At 33.9% G+C, this 12128-nt stretch overlaps 1 protein-coding gene across 1 annotated transcript; it reads left to right on the plus strand.

Annotated features, from left to right (window-relative positions):
- Positions 1-3502: 3502 nt before the first annotated feature.
- On the plus strand, positions 3503-8069 carry LOC108206004 (agamous-like MADS-box protein AP1). The gene is made up of 9 exons (XM_017376160.2): positions 3503-3653; positions 3821-4049; positions 6219-6297; positions 6466-6530; positions 6660-6759; positions 6850-6891; positions 7380-7421; positions 7543-7655; positions 7792-8069. The coding sequence occupies exons 2-9, from the start codon at positions 3865-3867 to the stop codon at positions 7892-7894; spliced, it is 729 nt and encodes a 242-aa protein (XP_017231649.1). The 5' UTR covers positions 3503-3653; positions 3821-3864; the 3' UTR covers positions 7895-8069.
- The last annotated feature ends 4059 nt before the right edge of the window (positions 8070-12128 follow it).

Consider the following 12128-nt stretch of genomic DNA (forward strand, 5'->3'; position numbering starts at 1 on the left):
TTATAAGATATATTTTATAAAAATCTCGAAATACGTGTAAATAAGCAAACAACCTGCATTAAGGGGGAGAGATTATATAAAGTTAAAAGCATACAGTATTGGGCGCCGTCAACAGTAAAAAAACGAAACTGTGGGGAAGAAACAGCAAACAGGAATGATAATGCAAGCAAGGGTAGACTGTAGTACATAAAGGAAAGTAGTGAGTATGTACGGTAATTTGTGTAAGAACCCCCATGAGGGCTCATATCCGCAAGATATTAACGGATGTACAGACTATTAACCAATTATAAGTCGACAACACATCCTTAAATACCTAACCCTAGTTTTCCCGATGGACAATGACAGCCTGTTATTTTTATTTTATATTATATTCGTCCCTACCTTCTGAATTCTTTTTCGTGTCATGTCTCTCTTCTGATACATCTGTTTAATAATACATTTCTAGACTAACAATGAGGTCTCAAGTGTATTCCATATATATTCAGTTTGGTGATCAACACTTTTCAAGTCCTCGCTATACATCCTTGACCATAATTTTCTTTGTACGTTTAAGAATTAGAGTAGTCAATTTAAGCTTCTAGACCTGTTGAGTGCTGTGATTCAAAACTTCTTTGATGTTCTGTTATACTTAAGGTGCATGTCTTAAATGATCAAACAATATCAAATTAAAAGGGGCAACTGTGGCGGGTCCGTATATTTTAGCTTGGTGTCTATTTCTTTCTTTTTCCCTAGGTACTTTACACATTTAAGTATTTTTCAGCAATTTATTTATACGTATGCTATTCAACTCAAGTCTGAAGTAATCAATTTACATCTAACTTTATAACACACATTTCTTAAAGATATTAATGAATGTAGTTAAAATTATTATTATTATTCTTATTCTGAATAAAAACATCAAACTTGACACGGTTGTGGTGGTGTTGTACAATTTCCTTATAAATTTACTATTCGTATATCGCGCAAAAGGTCTTAATATAATTCTTTTTATAGCCAGAATACAATGCAAAACTACCATAAATTGAAATATTTGAATCCAAAATTAGTGTCAACTTTAAGAGTTGGTTCAGGTGGGTTGTAAAAAAAAAACTGGGTGTCTGATTAAAATTTATACCTTTAAATTCTTTACTTTCTATATAAGCAACTATTTTGTTTTTGATTTTTTTATAACAGAAATTAATTCAATAATGAAAAATCATATCACATCTAAAATATAATCGAGCTGAACAAATATAAAAAAATCATCAGTACACAACCAACTATGTATTGAAGTCAATGTATAAACATATATCGATTTCACTACAACCGGTGTGAGTTATGGACTCCAAAAAAAAGATAGGATGAGAGTTTTTTTTTTGGGGGGTTTTGAGGGGACTGAGCCTTAAGCAACCTATATTGTTAAATCCATTTATAAATCAATACGGGGAATTTGAAAATCTGTGAACTACTGGGTGCAGGTGTATAGGTATAAATTATGCATTTAGAGTGATGATACTTATTTATGTAAATATCAAATTCCCTTAACATATTTAATTTTAATAGGTTAGAAAACTAATCAAATTCCATTCACATCGTTAATTTTAATAGGTTAGAAAATCTATTTCAGTTGATATATATAATCATTTTGATTTAAACACATATCTAAAATATAATTATTAATAATTAATATTAATTAATGAGGTAGAAGAATTTTTGACGTGTATCGAGATAATAATATATATACTCTGTGTCCAACTTATTTTATCAAATCTTCGTCAAATTGACTAATTTTATATTGAAAAGTATTTATATCATTCTATAACAATAAATTTATTAGAAGGTATGATCATAAACTTATTCAATGTGTAATAAGATTTTGTTTTCAAAGTTAAAAAAAAAAATCAAATGATAGATTTTTATTTGAGTTCAAAATTGGATCACATTGGCAACAAATTTAAAATTTAGCAAAATAGATGGAACAGAGAATAATGATGAAAGATTTCTGCATGATCATGCATGTGTTTATTAATATTTAAGTTTTAAACGAGACTTTATCTAATTTTGTTAGGGATTTTTATATCCCTATAAAACACATTATGATATAACATATAATGATTTATGATTAAATTAAAAGAATTCTAAAAATCTCTATTTATCTTTTGTTGTGCATATAGAAACATGTTCTTCTTAAAAACCCTCATTCTGATAATTCCAACAATAATTTCTATTTATGTTACCAATTATTATTATAGTACTAAATTTAAAATACATTAACAAAAAAATAATTAAAAAATGTGGAAAAGTGTGCGCAAAAGGTGGAAGGCCAATACTTAGAGCATCTCCCAATGGGGTTGGCTATAATCGTGGGCTAAATTGGACCGATAAAATATTATGTAAAATTTGCTGAACTTGTAAGATATTGTGCTTCAATAATATTGGCTATATTGGTCTGTTATGATTTAAAAATAGTATGTTATTAATATTTAGATTGTTATAAATTAATATTTAGATTGTTATAAATAGGATATATCGGTTTAATATAGTAATAAATGATGTGTAATCTTTCTACAGGCTTGTAGAGGTTCGACAAATATAATCATCCATTACAGGTTGGCTAAAATTATAAATAAGGGGTGGGTATGGTTAGAGTTTGATTTTTTGAAGAAATTGATTATATTGTATTTTGTATTTTTTATGTACCAACTCAGTTTTCAACTAAAAATTCTTCAGAATTGGAGATGCTCTTAATCTTTAAAAATAAATAATGAATAAGTTAGTCATTATCTTTTTATAAAAGAATGAAAAGAAGATCCTTAATTAATGTTAAGACAATGATTAGAAATCTACTCGCGTAGATTTTTATAACATATTACTCAATGTTATAATTTGAAACATCATACTTCTACTGTATAAGAGATACTCTGGGTGTCTATGCCTATTTTATGTGAAATCCTACGTAATTGCGGTATGTATTTTGAGAGTAGTGGTACGTATCCCCCGTTCCCAAAACTTTTTTTAAGAAAAAATACGGTAAAGATTTGGTTAAATATAATTGGACGATCATGAGCATACAGGGGTCCTGTTATTATCAACGTGGATGTGAGTTGGATTAATCATATATTATCAATTAGATATGGGAAATTTTTTTAAAACACATTCTAATGTACCTAGCATTTTTCTTATTTTGATAGGTAAAAGCATGATGCTTTCTTTGCCCTTCTTTGTCTTTAATGTTCATAATTGAAAACTTTCGATAAAAGAATGGGGATATAAAGTCAAAATCAAAATAAAAAGAATTGATTAATTTGAATGAAACTTGACCTTTTGAGTTCTTATACAAAATTGAATGAAAAAGGAAAATTCGGTGTTTTAATAAGATTAACGTACGCTAATTAGGTTGCTTTTCTTTTTCGCCTTCTCAAATTGAAATCAAGAGCAAGCTAGCTAGACAGCAGTATTTTATAAACTTTTACAACTTACGACTCTGTACTTTAATCGTAGAGCAACTCATAGTGCCAAATACATAACCATGTATAACGTTTTTAGAACAGCATGTATCTATCGTCCAATAACATAAGGGGTAAAATAGCATATTCATGTTTACATATCATGAGATGAGATGGAAATATAAGAAGAAAGGTCATCCAATCCTTTCTCTCACACATCTCATCTGGGTAAGAAATATTTTCCTTACCTAGCTCTCCCTCTCTCTCTCTTTTTCTCTTTCTCTCTATAGAATGTTGTGCAGATTAGGTTTCCGAGCCTCAGACTTTTACTTCTATATTTAACATAATATAAATCGGGTAATTTCATGTTTCTTGTTTTTGCTTGTTCTTTTTAGGGAGGAGACAATTAAGAGGACGAAGAGATCGAGGAGAAGAAGTTATGGGGAGAGGAAAGGTCCAGCTGAAGAGGATAGAGAATAAAATCAACAGACAGGTGACATTCACAAAGAGGAGAGGTGGATTGTTGAAGAAAGCTCATGAGATCTCTGTTCTTTGTGATGCTGAGGTTGCTCTTATTGTCTTCTCCACCAAGGGCAAGCTCTTCGAGTACTCCACCGACTCTTCGTGCGTCCATCTCACCCTCTCTCGTATTATATACTCTTCTTTCACTTACACAAAATATTTCACATGTATATATATTTTTATGTTAATATCGATCTTCTATATGTGTAGATCTTGTTAATTTTAGAAATGTTTCGAAAAAGAATTTTTCTTGTTCCCTTGTTTGTTTGCTTGGTTTTTATAGTAATATTTCTTTTATCTGTTTCACTTAAAAAGCAACTAAGACTCTTGAGATGGTTTTACATAGGTGTACATAGTTAGGTATCTTGGATTGTTGTCCATTTCTGTGTATATACTCATTTTTACTCGATTATACCCCTTTTAAGCCCAAAGAACTACTAGATCTGTACACATATATGTGACTCTGGGCTTGTGTTGGTTATATAGAGAAGAGACTTGTGGATCTGTTATCGAGGAGCTAACTGGGGGATACTGGAGTTAGATCTATCATACTATTAATCCACACTAGTCACTTAGACGTGTGTGACTATAGAAAGACTTGAAGTTATTGCCATAGCGTCTATTAGTAGTAACGCACTGATGTTTGAATGTTTTTTTTGCATTTTTGGCCTTAGGGTTCCGTGTTCCTGCTGATCAGTTCTATTTATAAGCAAAATTAGCTGCACTTTTTCAATTACTTTCAGTGTTCAACTTCAAAAACTGTCTTTTTAATTTATTTTTTACTTTTAATCAATATAAATTCAGTATAATATTTTATCTCTCCGAAGACAAGTCATATATATACATTTTCATTATATCTTCCTAGTACTTTTTGTTCGCAGATATATTTCTATTCGGTGAAAATTGAGATCATTCCATGACGTCCAGAGGCAAAAGGCACTAATCCTTTTCCCTGTACTAGGTTTTTTGGTTTATAAAATACGAACCCTATTTTTATGAAGGGCACTTTCTTGCTCTAGCTATACAGTAGTTCTTTTGCTGCCAAGTTTCCTTTAGCTAAATTTATCAATATAGTAATAATTACGGTATTCTAGACGAACCACTTTATTTAATAATTGATAGGTATAAATTGGAAAATGAGAACCTTTAAATTCTAAAAAATTTCAATTCCGATTATATCTGTAGATGCTGTATGACTTTTCATTATTGAATTATTTTCATTTTTCAAAAAACATTGTTATGTAAATAAAAGGGCGTGTTTGGGTGAGTTTATATTTTCAAACTTGAAAGCTTATCCTTTCCAGAAAAAATATATTTCTATAATTTTTTTTGATATTAATGCTGAGGTGGTGTTTTTTATTTGTTAGTTAACAAAAAAAAATAAGGACATTAGAAAAAAATAAAATTCTAGTTTTCTTTAAAAAAAACTAAGTTCTCATTTCTGAGAAATAAAATCATCCGCACAATATAATATTTGGGAACATATTTTCTCAAGTTAACCTCATTATTTATTATATTTATATGCAATTGAATAGATGAGTGTAGTTCACTGTGCTGGCAATACCAATATTACACGTTCACCTGTCTTTTCAGTTTTCACCATACCATACGTATGCTTAGTTCTCTGTTGAGACAGATTGGGTTTCATGTCATTGACAACCACATCATACAAGGAACCTTAGACTTCCGAAATCCTGTAGTCGCACTGATACCTTACACAGTTACATTTTGGATTTACACATAACTGTAATATATTATATTTGTACCTCAATGGTATAATGTGCTTTCTTTCCCTATCATGAGTTTTTTCGGCCACAATGTTTCAGCAAATTTATTAAAATCATCAGATTTTGTGGCGGTTTGAAAACTTCCATACATCATTAATTTTTACTATTTCGATATGATGGCCTTTAATAAATTAAAACTGTTTTGATCATGGCTACCTACGAATTTTTAACTTCTAAATAAATATCTTTGTACGGTATATAATCTTTTAATAGTTAAGCTTGGTTAAGCATAGTTTTGACTATTATACAACCACAACTTGTCCATCTTTGTTTTGACTCCTTACAATTTCTTGAGCTATATAGTTATAAGTTAATAAGAAAATTGACGGTGCAATTCCTTTAGACAAGTTATAGTAGTCATTCATTATAATGTAACAGCAAGAGGACATGTTTAATATATATGTGAAGTGACTTGTTTTGTGAATTAAGATTAGGATTGGCAGAAATCTAGTAATTTACTAATTTGATTGTTTTTTGGTAGCAGTATGGAGAAGATCCTGGAGCGATACGAAAGATACTCATATGCTGAGAGACAGCTTATTTCAAGTGATCCGGATTCTACTGTATGTTTTAAGGATTATATATGTAGTAATCCAACCTAAAATTGTTACATATCTTGTCGACAATGAGCCAGGCCCTAACTATTCCTAGTTAACTCAATAATTGTTTAATTTGCAATGTTCGTACTTCCTAATTAGATTTGCTGGTTTTATAATATATACTTGAAACAGGGAAACTGGACTCTCGAGTACACGAAAATGAAAGCTAGGATTGAGCTTTTACAAAGAAACCACAGGTAATTAATTAAGAGACCAACTGGAAATCCAATTTGAAGGGTGATCAGAATGATTAGGGTGCGCCAGAATTATGTGCGGAGTTTATTGACAACCATAAAAATGACAATACAATGTGTGAACATTTACAGGCACTACATGGGAGAGGATCTGGACTCTTTAACTATGAAAGAGATTCAGAATCTGGAACAGCAGCTTGATACTGCTCTTAAACACATTCGAACTCGAAAAGTACAATAAGTTGCTTAGGTATTTTCCTAGAATAATTGTTCCTTTTAACTAAACCTGATGATGTGTTTGTCTGTACTCTTTGATTTGCAGAACCAACTCATTTACGAGTCCATCTCTGAGCTTCAGAAAAAGGTACGCAGTTTAGCTTTAACATTGTTCATAATTAACGACTAACATTGTGCATAATTAACGATCGATGCATCATTCAAATTAATTTGTTTTTTTTTTTTTGTTTGTAATTACCTTTCTGGTCACACAAACAAAGACTTTAAAACTTTAGCTCAACAAAAAATAATCGTCATGTATAGGGAGTGAAATAAATTAGCTGAGATTGAACTAATTGCAGTTTTGATAGTTGAAGACTTGCAGTAAAATTGGGTGGGTTTTAAAAATGATAATAGCTGTTACAAAACTTGATAAACAAAATAGAAATATTGATAAATGTCATCTTTGAGTAATTAAGTCCATGATCTGATATTCTGATAACGATTTTTTCAGAAAAAGTTAGGAAGATCAAATAAACATTAGACCCTTGATCTATAGAGTCATTCTCTTCCTGACAGGCTAGCACAAAATGGTAAAATCAAACTAACAGGACCATATACATTTTGCTTCCACAGGAGAAGGCTATACAAGAGGAAAATGGCAAATTAACGAAGAAGGTATGTAGCTAGTTCCTAGTTTTACTCGCACTTATGATTATACAAATAGCTGATTAATGCAAGTTGCAAGTTGTATGTATACACATCAAAATTTTTCAACTTTTGTGACTGCAAAAAATAGATCAAGGAGAGGGAGAAGACAATGGTACAGCAAGCTCAGTGGGAGAAGCAAAACCAAGGCCCTAATTTGGGCTCATTTCTCATGCCTCACGAAAATCCATATCTTAACATCGGGTAATAGTACCTCATCTAGCTAGCTAAATATAAATTTCAACCCTGCTTGTAAACGATATTATATATATATATAACTTAAATCCCTATTATCAAATTATTTCAAGAACATGACTATTTATTTTTCCGATTGAAACAGTGGCACTTTCCAGGGGGAATCGTCCCAGGGAATGACGAGGAATGAGCTAGATCTCACTCTTGAGCCTATCTATCCCTGCCACCTCAGGTGTTTCCCTGCGTGAATTTCCGGCCATGATCCAAGCTTTCTGGCTTTATTTCTATGAATTTTGGATTTGATATCCCGATTTCCGAGTGTGTATATTGTAATGTTTGGCAAGAGAGCTTTATAATAACTCAAACCAGCTCCGCTACCTATTTTCAACGACATAAAACTTGATGAATTGCATTTAAATATTATCAGCGTGTGTATATATGTATACCTAGCCTTGAACATCCATGCTGTTATTAATGCTATACATATATGACCTAAATATCAAACGAATATTAGAACCCCTTTGGAACCATACATTTCTTTTAAAATAATGGATTTTAAATGATAAAATTTGAGTTGTCATTTTAAATTTATAATACTAAAATTTCAAACAGATTATTTGAACAAATTCGGAATTTCAAATGATAATTTGACAAAATACAGCAAGTTAGTATTAAATAGTACTAATCTTTTATGTATTTATGTACTCTGTAAAAGCTCACATACACTACCGTGTCTGCATAAAATATTATGTGACGTAACCCTTGGGAATAGTTACTGCTAGATGTTTAATTTCACGGCCATGTAACTGTGTGTAGCAAACGATACATACCTGTGGAAAACAGTAGGCCGAACGTACGTAGACCATGCTTCTGTAAGTTTTCTTATCACTTTTTTTAAACTTCGTACACAAACACATCTTTTTTTTATATTATAATAATATTCGACTATTCAAAAATGAAAGATGATAAACTGTGCAAATATTAACAGGAAGATCCTCGCGATGTAACTGGTGTAAGTACATAAACTAGTATGGATTTCTATGATGAGTGTTATGCCCAAAATTCAACATGAACTTCATTGATGAGCTAGGCCTGTATAAAAGATGAAGATATGGACTTACGCACTGAAGATTGGGCTCGACAATATGTAGGCGCGCCCACATATCTGACCACGTCCAGAAGAATCTCTAATAAGGGCACGCTTTAGGTGGAAAACTATTTTGGGCCGACATATTCAAGATTGGGCTGGATCACATGATAGGCCGCGCCCACTTGCTAGGGCGCGTCCACATGCTAGGCCGCGCCCACTTGCCAGGGCGCGTCCACATGCTAGGCCGCTTTAATGCCAGGGCGCGTCCACATGCCAGGTCGCGCCCACTTGCCAGGACGCGTCCACATGCCAGGCCGCGCCCACTTGCCAGGCCGCGACCACATGTCATGCCGCTCCCACATGTCTGGCTACGCCCATATCCCAGGCCGCGGTCACATACCAGGCCGCGCCCACATGTCTGGCTGCGCCCACATCCCAGGCCGCGTCCACATGATGTCAGGCCGCGCCCACATGCCAGGCCGCGTCCACATGATGTCAGGCCGCGCCCACATGCCAGGCCGCGTCCACATATCAGGCTGTGTCCACATATCTGACAGCAACTACATATCTGACCGTACCCAGAAGGACCTCCATGAGGGCGCGCCCTGATTGGAGGGAGAAGACACATCTCAGCTTTATAAGAAAATGATTTATATGAAGACCGACTTCATGGGTCAGGCCCACAAAAGAAGACTTGGTTGGGCCAGAAGAATCAAGATCAACCCGATTTAGAAGTGACCCTGTAGAAAGATAGGGCGCGCCCTATCTTTGGGCGCGCCATCTTGCCGAAGACAGTTCAGTTAGCAATGGTTCAGAAGGACAGAAGGAGATGCTTTTGTTTAGGGGGACGCCCTTAAACATAAGTAAATCCAACTGTTGAATTGTAGAAGGCCCTACCTTGTAGTCTAAGGAGTTGTCCTCCTTGGGAGGTGGAGGTAGAATAGAAGACGCGCCCTGAAAGGCTCTACCTCTGTAGTCTGGCGGGTTGTCCCTGTCGGGGAGTGGAGTAGTGTCCATGCATTTGGGGTAAGCCTTGGGTGCTCGAGAGTCTGCAAGGCCCAAGGTTAGGCCTCATCGTATTGGGCCCCTTTCGGGAGGAAGATTCTAGAAGGGGAGACCCAGTCCACATGGGTCTCTTAGGAGAAAGAACTACGTGCCGGCTTGATCCTCTATAAATAGGGGTACGTAGGCAGATTGTAGGCATCGATCATTCTTGAGAGCTATTCCAGTTAGCAATCTCGAACCCTTTGCTTACAATTGCAGCCGCCTCCATAACAAACAACCAACCACTTCCTACATTCTCGCCAACAATAATCTTGATCCACGCTGCGAACCTCATCTTTGTTAACCTACCAGTTTTCTCCGTTAACAATGAGTCTTTTCACCCTCGGAGAGTAGCGGAGTAGCAGTTAACTTATGACGGACATCTTGCGATGTTATGTTGTAGTATTGATTAAAACTATTAGCGGGCATTAGATCTTTAGCCCTAAAGCCCGACGTAATCGAGTATTGGAGTTTAATTTTCTTAATATTATTTTAATAAATTTATGTTGAATTGGGTGCTTAGAGTATTGTCCTGTCAGAAAACGAGTCATCTAATCTATACTACTCCCTCCGTCCCACAATACATGTCTCTTTTGAAAAAATTACGCATATTAAGAAAGCATTGATTAGATAAAATTTTCTCACCTCTACCCCTAATAAATGCATGAATGTAGACTCTTATTCAACCTCCATTAATTGTTATACAACTTTCAAGAAGGGTAATTTTGAAATATTTGCAATATATTTGCATTGGAAACTAAAAGTAGACATGTATTGTGGGACAAAATTTTTTTCCAAAAGAGACATGTATTGTGGGACGGAGGGAGTATATATTAGTGACTGAAATATTGGCAAATGACTAATTTGTAAAACGCATCCTTTCAAGTACTTTCGATTTATACCTAAATTTTATGCAATTATATATAACATCTCTTGACATGTTTGCTTACTAGACTCTATTAACTTCCATCTATTTTCACCGTTAAAATCAAATTCAAGTACAATAGTTTTTACTTTTTTGATTCAAAACCCTAATCCTAAGCTTCCCAACTCCACTACTACTATTTCCCAATACCCTATTTTCATCCTCCTATCCAACACCCCCATGATAAAATAGCACAATTTTTTTTTTCACAACTAAAAACAACCCAATTCTAAAAATTTTAAATTTAGAAATTTTACATGACCAACATTATCATTAACATCTAAAACGTCCATCAAAAAAAAAAAAAACCATCTAAAACGAAAACTTCGTATAATTCATCACATTTTTTTTTAAATCTTTCACAATTAAGAGCTCGGGTAACCGGTTATTGGGTTGTGGGTCACCTTGAATATCCCAAATAGTTGTGAAAGACGATTCAATAAAGAGTGGGTCGGATCAGGTTTTACGAATCTTGGGTCGGAGGTAGTTTTCTTGTTTTTATGGAACTTTATTATTAAAGGAGGTGATATTGCATATGAACATATAAACAAGCAATTTTATTAAAAAAATGGGTTGGGTTTAGTAAAGGCAGGTGGGAGAAGGTAGTAGATGAAAATAAACATGTAAAGGATCCGATATGCAATTATCAAAAGTATAGATAATGAAATGCACTCGATCGAAATTGTAGATATGCGTCTTGCAAATCAGTCCAAAAAATAAAGTTTATGCAAAACAATTAATACTACATGGGATTACAGTATCTGCTTTACATCTCTGACGTCAATGCAATGGCATGTGCAGTCCTTGTTCTGCTGCTGATGTTTTTAGAAGAAAATTTGGCAATCTATCTGATATGCATATTCCTCCAAAAGTGAAGATTTTAACGTTATGTGCATCATGTGACTCTTTCTCAACATGTGCTTGTAATGTCAGTACAGAAGATATTAATCATGTTTGTGCGTTTGTCTACGGGGAGAGGCTTCTGGTAAAGAGTTTACAAAACCTCATATGTTTAATGGATTAATGGATTAGGGGAATAACACAGCCTATAGTATCATTCAGGTTATTTAGAAGTTCGCTAGCTGGACTATTAGCACTACCGAATTATTCATCTTGTTGCTTCTATTTTAGTTGCACACTAAACTGCTTTAATACAAAAGATTGTGTATATGAAGGGAAAAAAACAATGGACCGTAGTTTGCATCTTCCAATTGAAAAGATTGCTCCACACAGAGCTAAGAATTTTGCATCAAGACCTCAAGGCAGCTGACTATGAAGAGAACCAAACAACAACACATATGTAAGGCAATAATCATTGGTGACCAACTGCTGAGGTAAGAAGACATCCAAATTAACATATCACCGATAATTCAAATATATCTTATATATAATAGGAGGAGAAGCTGATAAGTAGACAGTTGAC

The sequence above is a fragment of the Daucus carota genome, chromosome 2, assembly GCF_001625215.2.
Source record: "Daucus carota subsp. sativus chromosome 2, DH1 v3.0, whole genome shotgun sequence".
Classification (NCBI taxonomy): Eukaryota; Viridiplantae; Streptophyta; class Magnoliopsida; order Apiales; family Apiaceae; genus Daucus; species Daucus carota.

Bases quoted from the DNA above. Each gene is read 5' to 3' on its own strand.
- LOC108206004 (XM_017376160.2), top strand. From the start codon at position 3,865: ATGGGGAGAGGAAAGGTCCAGCTGAAGAGGATAGAGAATAAAATCAAC. The intron at 4,050-6,218 runs GTGCGTCCATCT...TTTTGGTAGCAG, and splicing joins GAGTACTCCACCGACTCTTC to TATGGAGAAGATCCTGGAGC. The intron at 6,531-6,659 runs GTAATTAATTAA...GAACATTTACAG, and splicing joins CTTTTACAAAGAAACCACAG to GCACTACATGGGAGAGGATC.